The 26,176-nt window shown below is 48.4% G+C and overlaps 2 protein-coding genes across 2 annotated transcripts; one reads left to right on the forward strand and one right to left on the reverse strand.

Moving 5' to 3' along the window:
- Positions 1-979: 979 nt before the first annotated feature.
- Positions 980-11,702, forward strand: LOC306752932 (coagulation factor IX-like; the record flags this gene model as incomplete). Its single annotated transcript, XM_079236766.1, has 8 exons — positions 980-1,061; positions 9,142-9,299; positions 9,373-9,397; positions 9,484-9,654; positions 9,759-9,890; positions 9,966-10,030; positions 10,113-10,251; positions 10,531-11,702. The coding sequence occupies 8 exons, from the start codon at positions 980-982 to the stop codon at positions 11,700-11,702; spliced, it is 1,944 nt and encodes a 647-aa protein (XP_079092892.1).
- A 1,341-nt stretch (positions 11,703-13,043) lies between these two features.
- On the reverse strand, positions 13,044-24,346 carry pcid2 (PCI domain containing 2). Its single transcript, XM_079236501.1, has 15 exons — positions 24,304-24,346; positions 23,637-23,691; positions 23,318-23,407; positions 23,141-23,214; positions 22,990-23,057; positions 22,865-22,904; positions 22,699-22,753; positions 22,472-22,575; positions 22,233-22,308; positions 21,973-22,114; positions 21,307-21,407; positions 19,507-19,580; positions 19,305-19,430; positions 19,001-19,124; positions 13,044-13,274 (listed from the first exon to the last, which is right to left on the reverse strand). Coding segments are annotated over exons 1-15 (1,221 nt in total). The 5' UTR covers positions 24,306-24,346; the 3' UTR covers positions 13,044-13,184.
- Between the last annotated feature and the right edge of the window lie 1,830 nt (positions 24,347-26,176).

Below are 26,176 nucleotides of genomic sequence, written 5' to 3' on the forward strand. Positions count from 1 at the left end.
AGGGTTCGATTCTGGGTCCTCTGTACTTTCTCTCTAGTTAAAGCTGCTTTCATTGATTGTTTTATCGGGAAACTAATCATCTGTCATATCATAAGCTAATAAGGTGGAACTGAAAAACATAATACATTTTAACCTTGTGTAAACAAAGCAATGTCTGTTTTCGTGTATTTTCTATCAGTCACTGCTTTTAAAGCTGAGATTAATAAATAAATACTTCAATAGCCTGATGAATTAATTTTTTTGTATGTAAATACATTCAAATAGTTGTATTAATGCAAAAATATTCACAAATACATTTATTTTTGTATTATATATTTTGAAGGCTGAACTTCAAAGTTCATCCATGTAAAGTACAGCTGAAACAATAACTTATTGTTATTATCTATTATTAACTACTTTGCTATTAAATCAATGGTTTCAGTGGATTAAGAAATTCCTGCTTTAATCTTTTAACTGTTCGTCGATATTTTATAGATTACAATATTATTATTATTTTATATTACTATTATGTTATTAGTATTACAAATTATTATTATAATTAATTAGAAAATCTTGCAAATGAATGAATTTGTCCGTCGTGAAAGTAAACAAGACGTTTAAGGACGTCACCTTTGACCCTGGAACATAAATAATTGAGTTATTTCTGACATTTTAAAGAAAAAAAGATTATTCTTTATTACAATTAATGTGTTAGCATTTAGCTTCATGTTAGCATCCTCTACTTCTCTGAACATCTCTGCTCTGGATCGTCATCTGAAATGATTCATCTCTTGTTTACCTGAAACACACAACGCGTTGTTCTGTTTGCTGTGAGGACAACAGGCCAGAGTCCACTGAGGACACCGTGTTCAGGGGGGACGCACAGCGACCTGCGCAGGTGTGTGTGTGTGTGTGTGTGTGTGAGAGTGTGTGTGAGTGAGAGTGAGAGTGTGTGTGTGTGAGAGTGGTGTGTACGTGAGAGTGTGTGTGTGGCAGTGTCATGGCGGTCAGCATCATGTCGGCGTCTCTTCCGTCTCTCTGTCTCCTTGTCTGCTTCCTTCAGGTTCTCACCCGAGGACAAGGTAAGACTGAGTTTCTTTTAGTTGTTTAAATGTTGAACAGATTCCAGCGGCTCGATCAATTATCTTTTCATAAACTGATCGATCAGGCAGGAAAACATCAAACTGATAACAATACAAACATGTATTATGTTATCACAGTAATTATTTTGTAGTTTAAAATCATTATTATACAGCAGTATGTAAAAATACGACAAGGAAACAGTTTGGTAAAAAATATGAAGCAGTTGATTTATATTATATTAGGGCTGGGCAAAGTTGAAAAAATGTAACTGATTAATCGCATGATTTTTCTGAGATTAATTGCATTATGCGCCAAAGTCAATAATGAAGTAAAAACTAGTGTATTGCGCGCTTTTATTTTAAAGTAATGTTATTAGAACAATATAACACTCTGGAGCAACAGCAAGTTAACAACAGAATATAAATCTATTTAATTTTTTTTATGAACAGGGTCCAGAAGAAACATTTGTCTTTTATCAGGGAACAACATAAACAGTCTGTTCAGCAGTAAGGGTCCCTGTGAGGGACAAGCCCCTCCTTCTTTTGTCATGTTCAGTAGTAAGGGTCCCTGTGAGGGACAAGCCCCTCCTTCTTTTGTCATGTTCAGTAGTAAGGGTCCCTGTGAGGGACAAGCCCCTCCTTCTTTTGTCATGTTCAGTAGTAAGGGTCCCTGTGAGGGACAAGCCACTCCTTCTTTTGTCTATGTTCAGTAGTAAGGGTCCCTGTGAGGGACAAGCCCCTCCTTCTTTTGTCATGTTCAGTAGTCATGCCGTGTTCACACCAAAACAGTTGCGAATTTTCGCAACGCCACTTCGCCTAAATTACGCCGCAGGTGAAAAATTCGCTCTATGTGGTTAATCCGTTTTTTCGCAACCATCGCAACTCATCGCAACCATCGCGGGGGAAAGGGGGCGGGGCTTATCTATGTGTCTTGAAAGCATTTACTATTTCCGCCATTCAGCATTGAAACAACCTCTAGTTCTGCTTTATACTTGTTGAGGAAGTCCCACACACGTCGGAACACCACCCGCCCCGTGTCTGGGTTCATAATATCCGTAGTCACACTCAGCTCCGACTCCTCCAGGACGAGTGTCTGAATGAAGCCGCTTCCAGCGCTTCTTCAGCGGACCAGCAGTTTCATTCAGTAACGGCAGGACGGCGGTTGTTGTAGCTTTATGCTACTTGTGTAGTTAGTACACTGTTATAGTCTACTACTCGTGGGTTATCTAAATCACTGTTAGATACAAATGCACAGAGACGAGGATGCGGTACAAGTCCCATCCTTTACTGCGGGCGAATCCAACAACAACATACACCAACCATTGCCGAACCCATGATAGTGACAGACCAAACCAATCGAGCACCGAGTGCTCGATCCAATATACCACATCCCTCTTTTTCGACTGAGAAGTGGCATACCTACCATTTACCTCAACAGTTAACTTTGCTTACCATTAACACTATGGCATCAACATTAAACTTGTCTTTTCTACTTGCATACTTCAATGTTTAATAAAGCATATTCTCTATAAACTAATGGCTTTCATTAAACATTACAAATCACTTTCCTGCTAAGCATTCTGGAGAAACATTTAAGCATTTAGAACATTCAACACTCTTGAAACATTTCAGGCTAAACAGTCCTCATTCTCTTTTCTCTTTTTTTTTACAAACAAACATTTAAATGAGGATATAAACATCCCCGAAATCAGTCATTGAATCTGGCAGGGCGTCTAACCGCTCCTTGTGTAGCATGTGGGTGTACTTCCCGTAGTCACAGAAGGAGGGTTGTGTGGTGGTGAGTCCACTGATACAGGCGCCTGAGAGGGTTGTACCTCTGAGTCTAACCGCTCATCACGGTCAGTGTCTATGAACAGACTCGGGTGTATCTTCCTCAGATGTCGCCGGTTCCTCCTTTGCATCCTACCTGCCGGCGTCTGCACAGCGTAGGAGCGTGGTTCATCTCGCTGTGGGATGACAACAGCAGGCTCCCAGCCGCGTCGCGTGTGCATGTGTACGGTGTCTCCCGAGGTCAACACTGGCAGGGGCTTTGCACGCTGATCGTAGTGTTGCTTTTGGCGGAACTGTAGGTTCTGTATTTTGCTGTGAAGATGCTGTGGGGCTGACTGTGTCAGCACGGCACTGGAACACGGAAGTGTGCTCCGTAGAACTCTTCCCATCAACATCTGTGCAGGTGACTCATTCAGTCCTGTCACCGGTGTGTTCCTCAGTGACAGCAACACTAGATGTGGGTCGGTGCCGGTCTGTGTTGCCTTCTTCAGCACATGTTATACAGTTTTTATGGCTCTCTCAGCCATTCCATTTGAAGAGGGAAAACCTGGGCTGGAGTGTGTGAGTTTGAATTCCCATGACGCTGCAAATGACTTCATCTCATAGCTGGCAAATGGGACATGATCACTCACTATCTCCCTAGGAATCCCGTGCCTGGCAAAAACAGACTTCATCTTCTGGATCACTGTGTAGGCTGTTTTATCAGACAGGTTAAGCACTTCAGGATATTTGGTCAGGTAATCAACTAACAACAGATATGATTAACCATGTAGCTCGAAGATGTCGGCTCCGACTTTCATCCGTGGCAGTTCTGGAATCTGATGTGGTATGAGTGGCTCAGCCTGGTGTTTTGGCTGTAGCTGCTGGCACTGCCTGCACTTCTCCACCATTGTCTCGATGTCTCATGCCATAGCGGGCCTTTAGAGGGATTTTCTTGCTTTGGCTTTGGTGCGCTGCACTCCTTGGTGAGCCAGATGCAGCTTCTCCAAAATTGTATTCCTGAAGCTCTGGGGTATGATGATTTTGTCTCCGACCATGACAATGTCATTCTCAATGCTTATATTGTCCTTGACTGACCAGTAGCCGTGTAGTTTCCTGTCCAGACTTTTCTTTTTCATGGGCCAGCCACGCTTGTGTTTCTCACACACAGCTTGTAACACGCGATCTGCTGCCGTTGCCTTTTTCAGTTGGCTGAGTGTTTCCTCACTCAATGAATCAGTGGCCTCCAAGGCATACACAACTCTCTCATCACAGGGGTTCTCATTAATGTTTTCACCTTCTCTGCTTGCCGTAGCGCGTGAGAGTGTGTCGGCAATATGCATGTGTTTGCCTGGTATGTATGTTACGTGCAGATCATACCTCTGCAGTTGTAGAAGCATTCCTTGCAGCCGCGCAGGTGCTTTGCTCAGCGGCTTGCGCACGATGACCTCCAGAGGCTTATGATCTGACTGCACAGTTACTGGTCTGCCATAGACATACTGGTGGAATCTCTTAGCAGCAAACACTATGGCCAGCAACTCTTTTTCTATCTGCGCGTACCTCTTTTCTGTGTCTGTGAGCGCCCGTGAGGCATAGCAGACCGGGCGGCCGTCCTGCAGCAGACAGGCTCCCAGGCTTGTAGAGTCAGCGGCTGCTTGTGATCGTAGTACCTCAGTACTGGGGCTTGTGTGAGGGTGGACTTCAGTGTCTGTAGTGCTGAGCTGTGGTGTGGGCACCACTGCCACGCTACATCCTTCTTAAGCAGCTGTCTGAGGGGTGCTGTGAGTGAGGCTTCATTTGGTATGTACTGTGCCAAGAATTTTGTCATTCCCAGCAGACGTTGGAGACTTTGTTTGTCTTCAGGGGTTGGCACATCGACAATTGCTTTGATCTTTGTGTCGTCAGCCCTCTGTCCTGCTGCCGTGATGATGTCTTTGCTCTCTCCAACACTTTCTGCAGAATATCATCATGTTCCTGCTCTGATGACGCTGCAATGATCATGTCGTCTGCTTTGACATACACACCTGGGATGTCGCCGAAGGTCTCAGAATTCTTCTGTTGGAACACTTCGCTGGCAGACCTGATCCCGAATGGGAGTCTGAGGAAGCGGAACCGGCCCCACGGCGTATTGAAGGTGCATAGCTTAGACGATGGCTCATCTAGCTTGATCTGCCAGTATCCATCCTTCTCATCTAGGATGGAGAAGATGGACTTTCCTGCTAATCTGCTGCGTACATTTTCCAGTGTAGGAATGGAATAGTGCTGACGCTTGACTGCCTCGTTCAGGTTGCAAGGATCCAAACATACCCTGAGCGCGCCGTTCTTTTTCTTTGTGGCAACAAGACTGTTCACCCATTCTGTCGGTTCATTGACAGGGGTTATCACTTTTCTGTTCTGTACGTCTTTGAGTGTCTCTCTCAATGTGTCCATGATGGAGAGGGGCACATTTCGGCAAGCATGAATCACAGGCGTGACGCTGGGATCGATATGTATGTGATGAACACTGGGGAACTCGCCCAATCCTGTGAAGACCTTGGCATACCTCCGTAGCATCTCTTCTTTGGTAGCTGGAGCTTTTCCTGGTTGCGGGGATCTCGCTATGAGTGCCTCAACTCTTCTCACCAGCTGCAGCTCCTCACATGCATCTCCGCCCAGAATCGGCTTGTCGGCTCGGCTTGACACATGAAAGTCCAGCATAGCTTTATGTTTGGCCGTCCTGCATTTTAGAGATGCAACACCATCTGTGGGTAAGCGGGCTCCACCAAATGCAATTAGGACAGTCTCTGTGGGCCGTAGCTGAATGGGACCTGGTAACTGCCGGTACAAGTGCATGGGAAGCACGTTTGCATCGGCGCCTGTGTCCAACTTGAAATGAATTGCTATGCCTCTGACTGTGGCTGTTTCATGCCATACAGTGCCCTTAGCTTGGTGGGCTGCTTTCTTTTTGTATTTTCCAATCATGTCTATGTATAAGGAGTCAACTTCACTCTCCAAATTATTTATTGTCTTTTTCTTGTAGTTGCTGCTTCTCTCAGTGCCAGCTTTACATACCTTAGAAAAATGGTTGTTCTTACCACATTTGTGGCACACTGCACCATAAGCTGGGCATTGACGGGGCTCATGCTTGTTTCCACATTTATGGCAGACAGTTGTTGTTTCATGCCACTTGCTATTTGTTTTCCTCTTGTTCCAGCTGCCCGTGCGCGTTTACCCTGTTGCTTTCCTTAAAGCATCTACTGAGGTGTCTTGGACAACCTGTGACGTCTGCATCGCTTGTATTTGTGACTTAGCGAGCTCTGCTGATCTGCATGTGTCCATGGCTCTGCGCAAAGCAAGCGCATTATCACGCAACAGTCTCTCCTTCAGACGAATATCGTTTATGCTAAACACTAATTTATCCCTAATCATGTCGTCTTCATTTCTGCCAAACTCACAGTCTTTGCTCTTCTGGCGTAGCTCTGTGATGAATCTGTCCACCGATATTCCTGCTGACATCGCGTGTGACCAGAATTGATGGCGTTCGAAAACCACGTTCTTTCGAGGGCTGCAGTAGTCCGTGAAGGCTTGGAGAACTTCCTCCATCGTTTGGTCATCTCCCTCTGGGATGATGGTGAGTGTGTTGTACACTTCCAGCGCCTCCTCGCTGACCGTGTGGAGCAGAATGGCTATTTTAACCGTCTCATCCTTATCCAACGCACCTGAAGCGGTCATATACAGCTGGAAACGTTGTTCCCATCTTCTCCAGTTTTCAGCTATATTCCCGGTAAGTATCAGCGGTGGTGGCGGCTTGAACTGCTCCATGTTCGCACGTGCTAGCACTTTTTTTTTTTTTTTAAGCTAGCTTGTAAAATACCGTCCTCGAATTATTCCGTAACTCCGTCTTCCGACACCATGTTGTAGCTTTATGCTACTTGTGTAGTTAGTACACTGTTATAGTCTACTACTCGTGGGTTATCTAAATCACTGTTAGATACAAATGCACAGAAACGAGGATGCGGTACAAGTCCCATCCTTTACTGCGGGCGAATCCAACAACCACATACACCAACCATTGCCGAACCCATGATAGTGACAGACCAAACCAATTGAGCACAGAGTGCTCGATCTAATATACCACAGCGGTGATGCCGGGCGGAGCTTCTATCTCCGTGTTTGTGAAAGCATTTACTATTTCCGCCATTCAGCATTGAAATAACCTCTAGTTCTGCTTTATACTTGTTGAGGAAGTCCCACACACGTCGGAACATCAACCGCCCCGTGTCTGGGTTCATAACATTACCCGTAGTCACACACAGCTCGACTCCTCCAGGACGAGTGTCTGAATGAAGCCGCTTCCAGCGCTCCTTCAGCGGACCAGCAGTTTGATTCAGTAGCGGCTTTCGCAACTCCGCGTCATGCGAATTATTCGCTGGAGTTGAAATATTTGAACGCCGGCGAAAAAGCGGAAAAGCGGAGTTGCGAATATTCGCAACGTCGTTTCGCCTCTATCGCAACGCCCGGCGAAAAATCCGCTTTTTCGCAACCTAACACGGCTGTGCATTGACTTAACATGTAATCTGGACGCGCGAATATTTCGCAACTGTTTTGGTGTGAACACGGCATAAGGGTCCCTGTGAGGGACAAGCCACTCCTTCTGTTGTCATGTTCAGTAGTAAGGGTCCCTGTGAGGGACAAGCCACTCCTTCTTTTGTCATGTTCAGTAGTAAGGGTCCCTGTGAGGGACAAGCCCCTCCTTCTTTTGTCATGTTCAGTAGTAAGGGTCCCTGTGAGGGACAAGCCCCTCCTTCTTTTGTCATGTTCAGTAGTAAGGGTCCCTGTGAGGGACAAGCCCCTCCTTATTTTGTCATGTTCAGTAGTAAGGGTCCCTGTGAGGGACAAGCCCCTCCTTCTTTTGTCATGTTCAGTTTGTTGCTTACCTTAAAGATGTATGTTAAAGATCAGCAATTGATTAACTTCATACAAAAGCAATCAGTGCTTTTGATCTTGTTCAGTTCAGTTGTTCTTACTCAGTGAGAAATGTCCAGTCTGTGTTGTCTTGAACAAGAGCATGAAGTCTGGTTGAATGAGGTGGAGATGTGAAGGACAGCTGACAGGTATCTCAGCGGCTTTGCACGATTAATGTTCATCTGGATTAATGTTCATCTGGATTAATGTTCATCTGCAGCGCTCTGTGAGGCGGAGCGGCTCGCGGCAGCACCCGCTGCTCGCTGAGGACAGAAACTACAGAACAAAACGTGCTTTAGTCTGTTGGCAACAAGCCGGTCTGTGAGGCTGCGGAAGTGCGCGCGCATACATAAATCACATTCAAAGTAAAAGCAGTGCTGTTGTATTGCATTCATGGCGTGCATCTTATTTATTTCTCTTTTTTGATTGACCTCATGCGGGCCGGACTGAGAGAGCCGTAAGATGCCCAGGTCTGAACTACGCCGTCTGGGAGAGATTTAAAGTGCAGCACCTGTGAGCGGCAGCATTAAGCCCCTCCAATGCAAAAAAACAAAAAACGAGTTTACGCATGATCAAATAATAACGCCGTTAATAGTTTGCCGTGTTTACGTGTTTTTAACGTGCTCAGCCCTATTTATAATAATGAATAATGAATACCTGTCTGCATGTTTATTATGATAAATAAATAATAATACCTGTCTGCAGTGTTTATTATAACAAATAAATAATAATACCTGTCTGCAGTGTTTATTATAACAAATAAATAATAATTAATACCTGTCTCAGTGTTTATTGTAATTAATAAATAATAATACCTGTCTGCAGTGTTTATTATGATGAATAAATAATAATTAATACCTGTCTGTTTATTATGATGAATAAATAATAATTAATACCTGTCTCAGTGTTTATTATAATAAATAAATAATAATTAATACCTGTCTGTGTTTATTATAATTAATAAATAATAACACCTGTCTGCAGTGTTTATTATAATAAATAACAACACCCACAACACCTGTCTCAGTGTTTATAATAATAATAATAATAACACCTGTCTCAGTGGTTATTATAATAATAACGCCTGTCTCAGTGTTTATTATAATAATGGTAACACCTGTCTCAGTGTTTATTATAATAATAATAATCATAATAATAATACCTTTCTCAGTGTTTATAATAGTAATAATAATCAAAATAACAATACCTGTCTCAGTGTTTATAATAACAATAATAATAATAACAATAACAACAACACCTGTCTCAGTGTTTATTATTATAATAACAACACCTGTCTCAGTGTTTATTACTATAATAACAACACCGGTCTCAGTGTTTATTATAATAACAACAACACCTGTCTCAGTCCTGCGGGCGCCTCAGCACCAGGTGTTCTTGCGGTCCAGGCGGGCCAACATGTTCCTGCTGGAGGAGGTTCTGCAGGGGAACCTGGAGCGGGAGTGTCACGAGGAGTTGTGCGACTACGAGGAGGCGCGCGAGTACTTTGAGGACGCGGACAAGACGGTCAGACGCCCTCCATCAATAATCAATAATCACATGGAACTAAACTGCTGTTAACGTGCTGGTTTCTCTTCAGGTCGCCTTCTGGTCCGTTTACGCCGGTGAGTTATAAATAAACCTGAATGATGTTTGTGTCTCCACGTGTGAGCGTTATTGATCTGATCGGTTGATCTGATCGGTTGATCAGACGGGGACCAGTGTTTCCCGCCCCCCTGCCTGCACGGCGGGACCTGCACCGACGGGGTGGGCGGGTTCAACTGCTCGTGCAGCGCCCCCCACCACGGCCCGGCCTGTGAACTGGGAGCACTGGGAGACGGAGGAGGGCCGCCGGCCTCCGCGCCGCAAATCACCGCAGCAGGTTTGGCCCTCAGCGACGTAAGCCCCGCCTCCTCTAAAAGGGCGGGGCCACCATGAACCCCTCACCGGGTGACTTCAGCGAGTGAAACATGTGGAACGTTCCAGATCTCACCGTGTGCCTGACCGAGGGCCCGGAGGCGTGCCACCAGCTGTGCTCGCAGGACTCCCACTCCTTCCGCTGCTCCTGCGTGCCGGGATTCAAACTACACACCGACGGGCGGAGCTGCCTCCCCGAAGGTCTGCCACCAGGGAAGCGCCAGGTTTGACCAACCGGCTCCAACCGGCGGACTAACCACGTCTTTGTGTCCTCAGCGGAGTTTCCCTGCGGACGGCTTCCTGACGAGCTCAACGCCATGTCGGCCGGCGGTCCCTGGCAGGTAAGAGGGCCTCGGCCAATCACAGCGCGGTGTCAGCTCCTTTTCGTTGTTTTCAGCCGGGGTGCTTGTTTTGCTGCCCCAGGTGTCCCTGCTGAGCCGCGGAGGGGCGGAGCTGTGTGGCGGCGTGGTGCTGGGGCGCCGCTCCGTCCTGACCGCCGCCCGCTGCCTCCTGGCGGGCTCGCCGGCCGACCTTCAACCCTCCGACTTCGTCGTGGTCGCCGGTAAGAAGTTTATTACCTGGACGCTGTCTCACTGCTTTCCATATGACAGGTGAGATTTAAAGGGCCGGTGTTCCGTTTTTACAGATCATAACTCTGGAGGATTGGAGTTAAATAGATGAGCGGTATCTAAACACTTAATCATGAAATATTAAGGCTGTTTTAGGTCAAATTATGGGATGTGATTTAAATCTTAAAGAACGTCACTACATCAAAAACCATGAAAACAAGCTTTTCTTCAAAATAAAAGTCCATTGGATGATATATTTTCTCGTCTTATAGGCGACAAGACGCTCGTCCCCGTCCGGGAGCTTTACGTCCACGCCGGTTTCCGTACAGATCAACCAGACGACGACCTCGCCTTCCTCGAGCTGGCCCGCCCACTTCCCTTTGGCCCGGCCGCCATCCACCTCTGTCTGCCTGACAGGGACTTCAGCGAAAACATCCTGATGCATTCTGGGAGGACGGGCGTTGCCACGAGGCCGAGCAGCGGGAAGACACAGGAACTGGTCTACATGACGCTGGACGAGTGCCGCGTTCAGGTGAACGTCTCGCATCGACTCAGGAACAAGATGTTCTGCATGAGGAGCCAGAATGGACCTTTAGGGAGCCAGATTGGACCTTTAGGGAACCAGAATGGACCTTTAGGGAACCAGAATGAGCCAATAGGGAACCAGAATGGACCTTCAGGGAGCCAGAATGGACCTTTAGGGAACCAGAATGGACCTTTAGGGAACCAGAATGAGCCATTAGGGAACCAGAATGGACCTTCAGGGAACCAGAATGGACCTTTAGGGAACCAGAATGGACCTTCAGGGAGCCAGAATGAGCCTTTAGGGAACCAGAATGGACCTTTAAGGAACCAAAATGAGCCATTAGGGAACCAGAATGGACCTTCAAGGAACCAGAATGAGCCATTAGGGAACCAGAATGGAGCTTTAGGGAACCAGAATGGACCTTCAAGGAACCAGAATGAGCCATTAGGGAACCAGAATGGAGCTTTAGGGAACCAGAATGGACCTTCAAGGAACCAGAATGAGCCATTAGGGAACCAGAATGGAGCTTTAGGGAACCTGAGCCAAGCCAAGGAGGGGCTGAATGGACTCACCGTGGACCAGAACCAGAACCAGAGCCCAACCCACAACGGGACACCCACCAGAGCAGAAAACTATAACAAGTCACAGATTCAGAACCAGGAGCCCTTAGGATCTAGCCTCCGTTCAAGGTCAGAGGTCAGCGCCCGGCCATGCGATGACCTGCCACCGGGGACGGCGGTCGCCACGGTGGAGCGAGGGACGGCGTTCCTGACGGGGCTGCTGATGTCTTCGCCGTCCGGCTGCGGCGGCCTGGTGTTCACCAAACTGTCCCGCTACCTGAGCTGGATCAGGCCGATGCTGGAGGTGGCCGAGGGTCACGTGACCACACAGGTCCACCAGTACCCTGAGAGCCGCTGACGGCCCGCCATCTTTAAAACGCTTCCTCTTCTAATGCTAATTGTTATAAAATGATGACTCAGCTGTTACGCTGACGATGTTCTTCTCTTTGTTCATAATAAATATTCTAACAGATAAAATCAGTTTGTGTCACATGACATGAGAACCCTGTGGAGTGAGTTTGATTATTGATCAGTAAATATTGATTTGAGGTTTAAACTGTGATCAGCTGATGTTCTAACAGACTAACCTTCTGTTTTATTGTGACGTCTGAAGAAGAGCTTTGATAAAGTAAACTCCAGCTTGTTCTTGGATGCTTTTATTGTGAAACAGGAAGTTGTTCCTGTTTAAATCTCAGCTTCCTGTTTCTTTCTGACTTATTCAACTGATGCTTTGTCTCTTTGAACAGCGTCACTCGTCGAGAAGCTGACAAACTATGATCATGATCACCTCTCTGTGTGACAGTGATTATAACAGCATATATATATACACACACACACACACACACACACACACACACACACACACACACACACACACACACACACACACACACACACACACACACACACACACACACATATACACTCACCTAAAGGATTATTAGGAACACCTGTTCAATTTCTCATTAATGCAATTATCTAATCAACCAATCACATGGCAGTTGCTTCAAAGCATTTAGGGGTGTGGTCCTGGTCAAGACAATCTCCTGAACTCCAAACTGAATGTCAGAATGGGAAAGAAAGGTGATTTAAGCATTTTTGAGCGTGGCATGGTTGTTGGTGCCAGACGGGCCGGTCTGAGTATTTCACAATCTGCTCAGTTACTGGGATTTTCACGCACAACCATTTCTAGGGTTTACAACGAATGGTGTGAAAAGGGAAACACATCCAGTATGCGGCAGTCCTGTGGGCGAAAATGGGCTGATGGGCTCCAGCAGCAGAAGACCCCACCGGGTTCCACTCATCTCCCTACCAATAGGAACAAGAGGCTACAATTTGCAAGAGCTCACCAAAATTGGACAGTTGAAGACTGGAAAAATGTTGCCTGGTCTGATGAGTCTCGATTTCTGTTGAGACATTCAGGTGGTAGATGATCTTCTATTGTGAAGATCATGACCTCAGCTTTTTTCCATGTCTCACTCCAGTCTCAGAAACGCCGGCCAGTTGACCCCCCCTCTTCCAAAACAAAAACTCTTCGGATCTACACGATTCACGTGGATGACATATTTTCATTTAAAAATGGCGAACTTCGCCAAAAGGTGACAAGTTTGCAGGTATGAACTGTACATGTGGCAGCAGCTGTTCAACGGCTAGTAGAAAACGTAACACATTGTGGAAATAAAACTGTAAAGCGTTAAAAAACTATCAAATCTTTTATTTAACATTTGTGCAAAAAACATGAACAGCAGTTTTATTCAACACGTTTTTACAGTACAAAATAAAAAAAAGTGAATAGTTTCCAAAGAGCATCAGAGTCAGAGAGGATTGTGGGTAACGTAGTCTAGGAGACTGAGGAGAGCGGCGGGAACGGATTCTGTTTACTGACCACGAGCTTCTGGTGCTGATAGGAGATGTAACCTTTGATGTGACCCTGAGACGGAAACCACAGAAGAACAGTGAGTCAGTGAGTGTGTGTGTGTGTGTGTGTCTGTGTGCGTGTGTGTGTGTGCATGTGTCTGTGTGCGTGTGTGTGTGTGCATGTGTCTGTGTGCGTGTGTGTGTGTGCATGTGTCTGTGTGCATGTGTGTGTGCATGTGTCTGTGTGCGTGTGTGTGTGTGCATGTGTCTGTGTGCGTGTGTGTGTGTGCATGTGTCTGTGTGCGTGTGTGTGTGTGCATGTGTCTGTGTGCGTGTGTGTGTGTGCATGTGTCTGTGTGCGTGTGTGTGTGTGTGCATGTGTCTGTGTGTGTGTGTGTGCATGTGTCTGTGTGCGTGTGTGTGTGTGCATGTGTGTGTGTGCATGTGTCTGTGTGTGCCTATGTGCATGTGTCTGTGTGCATGTGTCTGTGTGCGTGTGTGTGTGTGTGCATGTGTCTGTGTGTGTGTGTGTGCATGTGTCTGTGTGCGTGTGTCTGTGTGCATGTGTCTGTGTGCGTGTGTGTGTGTGTGTGCATGTGTCTGTGTGCGTGTGTGCATGTGTCTGTGTGCATGTGTGTGTGTGCATGTGTCTGTGTGCATGTGCATGTGTCTGTGTGCGTGTGTGTGTGTGCATGTGTCTGTGTGCGTGTGTGTGTGTGTGCATGTGTCTGTGTGTGTGTGTGCATGTGTCTGTGTGCATGTGTGTGTGTGCATGTGTCTGTGTGCGTGTGCGTGTGTGTCTGTGTGCGTGTGTGTGTGTGCATGTGTCTGTGTGCATGTATGTGTGTGTGCATGTGTCTGTGTGCGTGTGTGTGTGTGCATGTGTCTGTGTGCGTCTGTGTGTGTCTGTGTGCGTGTGCGTCTGTGTGCGCGTGCGTCTGTGTGCGCCTGTGTGGGTGTGTCTGTGTGCGCGTGTCTGTGTGTGTCTGTGTGCGTGTGTCTGTGTGTCTGTGTACACGTGTGTCTGTGTGCGCGTGCGTCTGTGTGCGCGTGTGTCTGTGTGTCTGTGTGTCTGTGTACACGTGCGTCTGTGTGTCTGTGTACACGTGCGTCTGTGTGTCTGTGTGCGCGTGTCTGTGTGTCTGTGTGTCTGTGCGCGTGTCTGTGTGTCTGTGTGTCTGTGTGTGCGTGTGCGTGTGTCTGTGTGTCTGTGTGTCTGTGTGCGTGTGTCTGTGTGTCTGTGTGTCTGTGTGCGTGTGTCTGTGTGTCTGTGTGTCTGTGTGTCTGTGTGTCTGTGCGCGTGTCTGTGTGTCTGTGTGTCTGTGCGCGTGTCTGTGTGTCTGTGTGTCTGTGTGCGTGTGTCTGTGTGTCTGTGTACACGTGTGTCTGTGTGCGCGTGCGTCTGTGTGCGCGTGTGTCTGTGTGTCTGTGTGTCTGTGTACACGTGCGTCTGTGTGTCTGTGTACACGTGCGTCTGTGTGTCTGTGTGCGCGTGTCTGTGTGTCTGTGTGTCTGTGCGCGTGTCTGTGTGTCTGTGTGTCTGTGTGTCTGTGTGTCTGTGCGCGTGTCTGTGTGTCTGTGTGTCTGTGTGTCTGTGTGTCTGTGTGTGCGTGTGCCTGTGTGCGTCTGTGTGTCTGCGCGCGTGTCTGTGTGCGTGTCTGTGTGTCTGCGCGCGTGTCTGTGTGCGCGCGTGTCTGTGTGCGCGCGCGTCTGTGTGCGCGCGCGTCTGTGTGCGTCTGTGTGCGCGCGTGTCTGTGTGCGTCTGTGCGTCTGTGTGCGTCTGTGTGTCTGTGTGCGTGTGTGCGTCTGTGTGCGTCTGTGTGCGCGCGCGTCTGTGTGCGCGCGCGTCTGTGTGCGCGTGTGTGTCTGTGTGCGCGTGTGTGTCAGTGTGCGCGTGTGTGTCTGTGTGCGCGTGTGTCTGTGTGCGTGTCTGTGTGTCTGTGTGCGCGTGTGTCTGTGTGCGTGTGTCTGTGTGCGTGTGTCTGTGTGCATGTGTGCGCATGTGTGCCTGTGTCTGTGTGTGTGTCTGTGTGCGCGTGTGTCTGTGTGCGCATGTGTGCGTGTGTCTGTGTGCGCATGTGTGCGCGTGTGTCTGTGTGTGTCTGTGTGCGCGTGTGTCTGTGTGTCTGTGTGTCAGTGTGCGCGTGTGTCAGTGTGTCTGTGTGTCTGTGTGCGCGTGTGTCTGTGTGCGTGTCTGTGTGTCTGTGTGCGCGTGTGTCTGTGTGCGTGTGTCTGTGTGTGTCTGTGTGCCTGTGTGCGCATGTGTGCCTGTGTGCGCATGTGTGCCTGTGTCTGTGTCTGTGTCTGTGTGCGCGTGTGTCTGTGTGCGCATGTGTGCGTGTGTCTGTGTGCGCGTGTGTCTGTGTGTGCGTGTGTCTGTGTGCGCGTGTGTCTGTGTGCGCGTGTGTCTGTGTGCGCGTGTGTCTGTGTGCGCGTGTGTCTGTGTGCGCGTGTGTCTGTGTGCATGTGTGCGTGTGCCTGTGTGTGCATGTGTGCCTGTGTCTGTGTGTGTCTGTGTGTGTCTGTGTGTGTGTCTGTGTCTGTGTGTGTGTCTGTGTCTGTGTGTGTCTGTGTGTGTCTGTGTGCGCATGTGTGCCTGTGTGCGCATGTGCGCATGTGTCTGTGTGTGTCTGTGTGCGCGTGTGTCTGTGTGCGCGTGTGTGTCTGTGTGCGCGTGTGTGTCTGTGTGCGTGTGTGTGCGTCTGTGTGCGTGTGCGTCTGTGTGCGTGTGTGTCTGTGTGCGTGTGTGCGCGTGTGTCTGTGTGCGCCTGTGTGCGTGTGCGTCTGTGTGCGTCTGTGTGCGTGTGCGTCTGTGTGCGTGTGCGTCTGTGTGCGTCTGTGTGCGTGTGCGTCTGTGTGCGTGTGTGCGCGTGTGTCTGTGTGCGCGTGTGTCTGTGTGCGCGTGTGTCTGTGTGCGCGTGTGTCTGTGTGCGTGTCTGTGTGTCTGTGTGTCTGTGTGCGTGTGTGTGCGTCTGTGTGCGTGTGTCTGTGTGCGTGTGTGTCTGTGTGCGTGTGTGCGCGTGTGTCTGTGTGCGTGCGCGTGTGTGTCTGTGTGTCTGTGTGCGTGCCTGTGTGCGTCTGTGTGCGTGTGTGTCTGTGTGCGTGTGTGCGCGTGTGTCTGTGTGCGTGTGTGCGCGTGTGTCTGTGTGCGTGTGTGTCTGTGTGTCTGTGTGCGTGCGTGTGTCTGTGTGTCTGTGTGCGTGTGTGTCTGTGTGCATGTGTGCGCGTGTGTCTGTGTGCGCGTCTGTCTGTGTGCGCGTGTGTCTGTGTGCGCGTGTGTCTGTGTGCGCGTGTGTCTGTGTGCGCGTGTGTCTGTGTGCGCGTGTGTCTGTGTGCGCGTGTGTCTGTGTGCGCGTGTGTGTCTGTGCGCGCGTGTGTGTCTGTGCGCGCGTGTGTGTCTGTGCGTGCGTGTGTGAGGTGTGTGCATGTGTGAGGTGTGCGCATGTGTCTGTGTGCGCATGTGTCTGTGTGCGCATGTGTCTGTGTGCGCGTGTGTGTCTGTGTGCGCGTGTGTGTCTGTGTGCGCGTGTGTGTCTGTGCGTGCGTGTGTGAGGTGTGTGCGTGTGTCTGTGTCTGTGTGCATGTGTCTGTGTGCGTGTGTGTGTCTGTGTGCGTGTGTCTGCGTGCATGTGTCTGCGTGCATGTGTCTGTGCGTGCGTGTGTGTCTGTGCGTGCGTGTGTGTCTGTGCGTGCGTGTGTCTGTGTGCGTGTGTCTGTGTGCGTGTGTCTGTGTGCATGTGTGCGTGTGTCTGTGTGCGCGTGTGTCTGTGTGCATGTGTGTCTGTGTGCGCGTGTGTCTGTGTGCGCGTGTGTCTGTGTGCATGTGTGCGTGTGTCTGTGTGCGCATGTGTGCCTGTGTGTGCATGTGTGCCTGTGTCTGTGTGTGTCTGTGTGTGTCTGTGTGTGCGCATGTGTGCCTGTGTGCGCATGTGCGCATGTGTGCGTGTGTCTGTGTGTGTCTGTGTGTCTGTGTGTCTGTGTGCGCGTGTGTCTGTGTGCGCGTGTGTGTCTGTGTGCGTGTGTGTGTGTCTGTGTGCGTGTGCGTCTGTGTGCGTGTGTGTCTGTGTGCGTGTGTGCGCGTGTGTCTGTGTGCGTGTGCGTCTGTGTGCGTCTGTGTGCGTGTGCGTCTGTGTGCGTGTGTGCGCGTGTGTCTGTGTGCGCGTGTGTCTGTGTGCGCGTGTGTCTGTGTGCGCGTGTGTCTGTGTGCGCGTGTGTCTGTGTGCGCGTGTGTCTGTGTGTCTGTGTGCGTGTGTGTCTGTGTGTCTGTGTGCGTGTGTGTCTGTGTGTCTGTGTGCGCGTGTGTCTGTGTGCGCGTGTGTCTGTGTGCGCGTGTGTCTGTGTGTCTGTGTGCGTGTGTGTCTGTGTGTCTGTGTGCGTGTGTGTCTGTGTGTCTGTGTGCGTGTGTGCGCGTGTGTGCGTGTGCGTCTGTGTGCGTGTGTCTGTGTGCGTGTGTGTCTGTGTGCGTGTGTGCGCGTGTGTCTGTGTGCGTGCGCGTGTGTGTCTGTGTGTCTGTGTGCGTGCCTGTGTGCGTCTGTGTGCGTGTGTGTCTGTGTGCGTGTGTGCGCGTGTGTCTGTGTGCGTGTGTGCGCGTGTGTCTGTGTGCGTGTGTGTCTGTGTGTCTGTGTGCGTGCGTGTGCGTCTGTGTGCGCGTGTGTCTGTGTGCGTGTGTGCGCGTGTGTCTGTGTGCGTGTGTGCGCGTGTGTCTGTGTGCGTGTGTGTCTGTGTGCGTGTGTGTCTGTGTGCATGTGTGCGCGTGTGTCTGTGTGCATGTGTGCGTGTCTGTCTGTGTGCGCGTGTGTCTGTGTGCGCGTGTGTCTGTGTGCGCGTGTGTCTGTGTGCGCATGTGTCTGTGTGCGCGTGTGTCTGTGTGCGCGTGTGTCTGTGTGCGCGTGTGTCTGTGTGCGCGTGTGTGTCTGTGTGCGCGTGTGTGTCTGTGCGCGCGTGTGTGTCTGTGCGCGCGTGTGTGTCTGTGCGCGCGTGTGTGAGGTGTGTGCGTGTGTCTGTGTGCATGTGTCTGTGTGCGCATGTGTCTGTGTGCGCATGTGTCTGTGTGCGCATGTGTCTGTGTGCGCATGTGTCTGTGTGCGCATGTGTCTGTGTGCGCGTGTGTGTCTGTGCGTGCGTGTGTGAGGTGTGTGCGTGTGTCTGTGTCTGTGTGCATGTGTCTGTGTGCGTGTGTGTGTCTGTGTGCGTGTGTCTGCGTGCATGTGTCTGCGTGCATGTGTCTGTGCGTGCGTGTGTGTCTGTGCGTGCGTGTGTGTCTGTGCGTGCGTGTGTGTCTGTGCGTGCGTGTGTCTGTGTGCGTGTGTCTGTGCGTGCGTGTGTCTGTGTGCGTGTGTCTGTGTGCGTGTGTGCGTCTGTGTGCGTGTGTGCGTCTGTGTGCGTGTGTGCGTCTGTGTGCGTGTGTGCGTCTGTGTGCGTGTGTGCGTCTGTGTGCGTGTGTGCGTCTGTGTGCGTGCGTCTGTGCGCGTGCGTCTGTGTGCGTGCGTCTGTGTGCGTGTGTCTGTGTGCGTGTGTCTGTGTGCGTGTGTCTGTGTGCGTGTGTCTGTGTGCGTGTGTCTGTGTGCGTGTGTCTGTGTGTCTGTGTGCGTGCGTCTGTGTGCGTGTGTCTGTGTGCGTGTGTCTGTGTGCGTGTGTCTGTGTGTCTGTGTCTGTGTGTCTGTGTGCGTGTGTCTGTGTGCGTGTGTCTGTGTGCGTGTGTCTGTGTGCGTGTGTCTGTGTGCGTGTGTCTGTGTGCGTGTGTCTGTGTTCGTGTGTCTGTGTGTGTGTGTGTGTGTGTGTGTGTGTCTGTGTGCATACCATGTAGATCAGGTTGGCCAGGATACACTGCACCTCGTCCAGGTCCACGTCGTCCAGCTGCATCTTCTTCAAGGCCACCAGGAAGGCGTCTAGAGGAAGCTGGTGAGTCCTCAGCAGAAGATACCTGCAGACAAGCCGGGTCAGGACTGGACTACCCTGTGTCTGGCCTCACGCGGTACTGGTGGGACTGGACTGTCTCACGCGGTACTGGTGGGACTGGACTGTCTCACGCGGTACTGGTGGGACTGGACTGTCTCACGCGGTACTGGTGGGACTGGACTGTCTCACGCGGTACTGGACTCACACTTTCTTGAAGAGGTTCCTGTAGGTGATGATCTTCAGCTTCTCGAGGATGAGGAAGATGCCACAGCGGATGAAGAAGGTCTCGTGTTTGGCCAGCGCTTCGTTCAGCAGCAGGAGGTTCCCCTCACTGAAACACACGTCACCTGAGAGGTCACCTGACGCATGATGATGTCACTTCCTGTTACGGTACCGCCTCTGCTCACCTCACAGATTTGGTGACGTCAGCAAACTGCATGAGGTCGTATTTCCTCAGGAGCTGATGAGTCGGCATGTGACCCTGAAACCACAAGCTGCCATGAGAACTGGTCTGGACTAATCAGGTCTGGTCTGGACTGGTCTGGACTAATCAGGTCTGGACTAATCAGGTCTGGACTGGTCTGGACTAATCAGGTCTGGTCTGGACTGGTCTGGACTAATCAGGTCTGGACTAATCAGGTCTGGACTGGTCTGGACTAATCAGGTCTGGTCTGGACTGGTCTGGACTAATCAGGTCTGGTCTGGACTGGTCTGGACTAATCAGGTCTGGTCTGGACTGGTCTGGACTAATCAGGTCTGGACTAATCAGGTCTGGACTAATCAGGTCTGGTTTAATCAGTTCTGGACTGGTCTGGTCTGGACTGGTCTGGTCTGGTTTAATCAGGTCTGGACTGGTCTGGTCTGGACTGGTCTGGTCTGGTTTAATCAGGTCTGGACTGGTCTGGTCTGGACTGGTCTGGTCTGGTTTAATCAGGTCTGGACTGGTCTGGTCTGGACTGGTCTGGTCTGGTTTAATCAGTTCTGGACTGGTCTGGTCTGGACTGGTCTGGTCTGGTTTAATCAGGTCTGGACTGGTCTGGTCTGGACTGGTCTGGTCTGGTTTAATCAGGTCTGGACTGGTCTGGTCTGGACTGGTCTGGTCTGGTTTAATCAGGTCTGGACTGGTCTGGTCTGGTTTAATCAGGTCTGGACTGGTCTGGTCTGGACTGGTCTGGTCTGGTTTAATCAGGTCTGGACTGGTCTGGTCTGGACTGGTCTGGTCTGGTTTAATCAGGTCTGGACTGGTCTGGTCTGGACTGGTCTGGTCTGGTTTAATCAGGTCTGGACTGGTCTGGTCTGGTTTAATCAGGTCTGGACTGGTCTGGTCTGGACTGGTCTGGTCTGGTTTAATCAGGTCTGGACTGGTCTGGTCTGGACTGGTCTGGTCTGGTTTAATCAGGTCTGGACTGGTCTGGTATAATCAGGTCTGGTCTGGACTGGTCTGGACTAATCAGGTCTGGACTAATCAGGTCTGGACTGGTCTGGACTAATCAGGTCTGGACTAATCAGGTCTGGACTGGTCTGGTCTGGACTGGTCTGGTCTGGTTTAATCAGGTCTGGACTGGTCTGGTCTGGACTGGTCTGGTCTGGTTTAATCAGGTCTGGACTGGTCTGGTCTGGACTGGTCTGGTCTGGTTTAATCAGGTCTGGACTGGTCTGGTCTGGACTGGTCTGGTCTGGTTTAATCAGGTCTGGACTGGTCTGGTTTAATCAGGTCTGGTCTGGACTGGTCTGGACTAATCAGGTCTGGACTAATCAGGTCTGGACTGGTCTGGTCTGGTCTGGTTTAATCAGGTCTGGACTGGTCTGGTCTGGACTGGTCTGGTCTGGTTTAATCAGGTCTGGACTGGTCTGGTTTAATCAGGTCTGGACTGGTCTGGTCTGGACTGGTCTGGTCTGGACTGGTCTGGTCTGGTTTAATCAGGTCTGGACTGGTCTAGTCTGGTTTAATCAGGTCTGGACTAATCAGGTCTGGACTAATCAGGTCTGGACTGGTCTGGTCTGGACTAATCAGGTCTGGACTGGTCTGGTCTGGACTGGTCTGGTCTGGTCTGGACTAATCAGGTCTGGACTGGTCTGGTCTGGACTGGTCTGGTCTGGACTGGACTGGTCTGGACTGGACTGGTCTGGACTAACCAGGTCTGGTTTAATCAGGTCTGGACTAGACTGGACTGGACTGGTCTGACATGGTCTGACTGGTCTCTCACCAGCAGCATCTTGACGGGCAGCAGGTAGATGAGGATCATCCTCTTGTTCTTCTGACTGGAACGATGACAGTGATGGAACGCAAACGACAGGAACTCCTCCGCTGCAGAGATCAATAATCAATAATCTTGATCAGTAATGTTCACATTATTACTTTGGTTATTTTACAGTATTATGATGATATTTTACAGTATTATTACAGTACTGAGGGTATTTCACAGTACTTCGTGCAGTACTATGAGGGTATTTCACAGTACTTCGTGCAGTACTATGAGGGTATTTCACAGTACTTCGTGCAGTACTATGAGGGTGTTTCACAGTACTTCGTGCAGTACTATGAGGGTATTTCACAGTACTTCGTGCAGTACTATGAGGGTGTTTCACAGTACTTCGTGCAGTACTATGAGGGTATTTCACAGTACTTCGTGCAGTACTATGAGGGTATTTCACAGTACTTCGTGCAGTACTATGAGGGTGTTTCACAGTACTTCGTGCAGTACTATGAGGGTGTTTCACAGTACTTCGTGCAGTACTATGAGGGTATTTCACAGTACTTCGTGCAGTACTATGAGGGTGTTGCACAGTACTTTGTGCAGTACTATGAGGGTGTTTCACAGTACTTCGTGCAGTACTATGAGGGTGTTTCACAGTACTTCGTGCAGCGCTACCTGGCTTGAAGTCGCTGTCGAACATGGCCTTGCGGCCCACGTAGTACTTGTACGTGACCTTCTGAGCCGGACTGTAGTCGTTCTTCAGGTTGGAGCTGTCGATGGCTCTGATCAGAGGCTTACAGAGGTGCAGCTTATTGATCTGATCCACCAGGGAACATGAATGAATCAAGTGATCAATTACATCTATTGACACAGTAATAACAGCCCTGATATATTGATGACATTAGGACGTTGTGACTCGTGTGGAGGCTTCAGACCTTGAAGTAGATCTTGAAGAGCTGGTTGCTCAGAAACATCATCCCCCACTTCTTGGAGTCATCGATCCCGGCTCGACTGAGGGCCCATACACAGCACCCCGGTTACTACAGTAACACTACCGTGTACAAATACTCTTACAAGTAAAGGTTCTGCAGTCAAACTCTGTTTCCTGAGACGGGGAAAGCAGTAAAAGTCTTGTACTCAAGTGTGTATTTATACTGCATGTGTGTATTTGTACCTGTCGCTGGCACAAACTCTGAAGCAGCTCATCAGCTGTTCGGCTGCTTTCTCCAACATCTCCCCCGGCTGACCTTTACCCTTCTTCTGCAGCTGCTGCTCCGCCTGCGCACCCACACACACACACACACACACACACACACACACACACACACACACACACACACACACACACACGTCAAAGATCATCCCAGCAGCAGCTGACCTCGGCTCTGTGGGTTTTCTTACGTTGTTGGCGAATATCCGGAGATCCAGCGTGACAGTGAACATCACCGGCAGAGCCCTGACACACACACACACACACACACACACACACACACACACACACACTGAAGCTAACAGTTTCCTTTCACTTGCAGTCATTGTGCTAAGCTAAGCTAACGCACGTACTCACCAGTTCTCCTCTTTGTGGGACTGGAAGGCCCTCAGGAAGGATGTGATTGGTCAAGGAGAGATCCACTACTGGCTACTGTGTGTGTGTGTGGGTGTGTGTGTGTGTGTGTGTCCATCATGAAGGATATTGTACGACGAGCGTCTGGAACTTGTAGGCTTCCACGAAGTCGTGATTGGACACAGCGAAGATACACCTGCGACACAAACACAGTCCTGTTGCTACGGTTACATCCTCCCACACACACACACACACACACCACCTGATTGGTCGTCCTACCTGAGGTGGGCGGCGACCATCTCATCGTACGGCGGCTCCAGGACCTGCTGACATTTTTCTTCTGGACTGGCCAGCTGTGTGTGACACACACACACACACACACACACACACACACACACACATGAGGCCGTATCCCAGCAGCCCTTGGGGCGGTCTACCTGCGGGGCGGAGCCTCACCTGGAGCCGGGGGTTGACCACGTGTGGATGCTTGAAGGAGAGCAGCTCGGAGCAGAAGGAGCCTTTGTGGTTGTCGATGGCGTCGTAAACCTGCAGTGGAGAAACACCAACGAAGAAGAGCAGTTTAAATGCTGCGGCAGAGAAACACCAACGAAGAAAAACAGTTTAAATGCTGCGGCAGAGAAACACCAACGAAGAAGAACAGTTTAAATGCTGCGGCAGAGAAACACCAACGAAGAAGAGCAGTGTAAATGCTGCAGAGGAGAGACACCAACAAAGAAGAACAGTGTAAATGCTGCGGCGCCCCCTATAGGCTCACCTGCTGCAGGTACTGGTTGATGGAGACCTGAGCCATGACGCTGCTGCTCCTCACCCTGAAAACACAAGTACTTCAGTCACAGTACTTGTAGTATCACAGTATTTCTCCACTGTGGTACAGGTCCTGTAGTAAATATTCTAATATGTGTGGTTTTACGTATCTGACATGAATGCAGCTGCAACTAATTCATATTTCATATTAATTCATCTTTCAGGATAAACGATGTCAGAAAAAAAGACCAAAATGAAATATATCTAAATGCATTAAAAATATATTTAGTGTACAATAATGTCAAAGCTGAATGCATTCGTTAGTATTTATCAAGAAGAAACCTTTACATTAAATGTTGCGCTTGAACCAAATCAATAGATGTCGCAGAATGAGTCCGTCGGTGAAGTATTGCAGCTCAAAATGAAAACAGTGTTATTCTTAAAGCCAGTTATTGACGCGTGCGTACTTTGTTATGTATGGACGTAACGGGGCACGGCTAGCTAGTTAGCATGCTAACGCGTCATTTCACCACTTCTAGGTTTAACAAACGGTTAAAATAAAATGTCTCCAGGCTTCAGATTAGAACTCAACATCAGTGTGAATCTAATGAATAAGTCAAAATGATTCCGGACCTTTTCAATAAGGCTTTGACCCAGAAAAGAAACGTTTTACTCACATTCAACGAGCTTCAGCGTTGGCTCAACGCGACTCAAAACAACTTCCGGGTCGGTAAGGTCTGCGTCTGCTAGTGCTTCAAAATAAGATGTTACGTATTTCAAAATAAATGTCTCGAAAGATAGATCTTACAATGAAACTTGGCTTTTAGTATTTAAATTATAACTGAGTTAAAACTGCAAAAGAAAGATTGCACATACATTATATTATTATATAATGAATACATTAAACACAAAGACAGTGAATCATGAGACCAACATGAGACCCGTGTTTTAAAGTAGCTGTAATGAAACCTCTCCTTAAGATCCTCTGGATCCAGAGGTGTTGACAACAGACAGACGGGGGCGTCGGTAGGCCTGTTCAAGAAAATGTTCTTCAGCCCCTCCCAAATAATTTGGCTTGAAACAACTTTTATTTTTATTTTGGTGATGTCATTAAATTAAACTATTGTTTCTCAAATGGACAAGTTATTTATAACTCTAACATGCTACAAATGTGCGTGTGTTCTGGTTTGTATGTTTTCTCCTCCTTCAAATTACAATAAATAGCTTACTTAACAAGGAGTTCATCTACAAGTAAACTACACCAAGGAGTTTATCTACAAGTAAACTACACCAAGGAGTTTATCTACAAGTAAACTACACCAAGGAGTTTATCTACAAGTAAACTACACCAAGGAGTTTATCTCATAGTAAACTACACCAAGGAGTTTATCTCATATAAACTATACCAAGGAGTTTATCTACAAGTAAACTATACCAAGGAGTTTATCTCATAGTAAACTACACCAAGGAGTTTGTCTACAAGTAAACTACACCAAGGAGTTTATCTCATAGTAAACTACACCAAGGAGTTTATCTCATAGTAAACTATACCAAGGAGTTTATCTACAAGTAAACTATACCAAGGAGTTTATCTCATAGTAAACTACACCAAGGAGTTTGTCTACAAGTAAACTATACCAAGGAGTTTATCTCATAGTAAACTACACCAAGGAGTTTATCTCATAGTAAACTACACCAAGGAGTTTGTCTACAAGTAAACTATACCAAGGAGTTTATCTCATATAAACTATACCAAGGAGTTTATCTCATATAAACTATACCAAGGAGTTTATCTCATAGTAAACTACACCAAGGAGTTTATCTCATAGTAAACTACACCAAGGAGTTTATCTCATATAAACTATACCAAGGAGTTTATCTCATAGTAAACTATATACCAAGGAGTTTATCTCATATAAACTACACCAAGGAGTTTATCTCATATAAACTACACCAAGGAGTTTATCTCATAGTAAACTATACCAAGGAGTTTATCTACAAGTAAACTATACCAAGGAGTTTATCTACAAATAAACTATACCAAGGAGTTTATCTCATAGTAAACTACACCAAGGAGTTTATCTACAAGTAAACTACACCAAGGAGTTTATCTCATAGTAAACTACACCAAGGAGTTTATCTACAAGTAAACTATACCAAGGAGTTTATCTACAAGTAAACTACACCAAGGAGTTTATCTACAAGTAAACTATACCAAGGAGTTTATCTACAAATAAACTATACCAAGGAGTTTATCTCATAGTAAACTACACCAAGGAGTTTATCTACAAGTAAACTACACCAAGGAGTTTATCTCATAGTAAACTATACCAAGGAGTTTATCTCATAGTAAACTATACCAAGGAGTTTATCTACAAGTAAACTACACCAAGGAGTTTATCTACAAATAAACTACACCAAGGAGTTTATCTCATAGTAAACTACACCAAGGAGTTTATCTACAAGTAAACTATACCAAGGAGTTTATCTACAAGTAAACTACACCAAGGAGTTTATCTACAAGTAAACTATACCAAGGAGTTTATCTAC

This window comes from Taurulus bubalis (assembly GCF_910589615.1).
Source record: "Taurulus bubalis genome assembly, chromosome: 21".
In the NCBI taxonomy this organism is placed as follows: Eukaryota; Metazoa; Chordata; class Actinopteri; order Perciformes; family Cottidae; genus Taurulus; species Taurulus bubalis.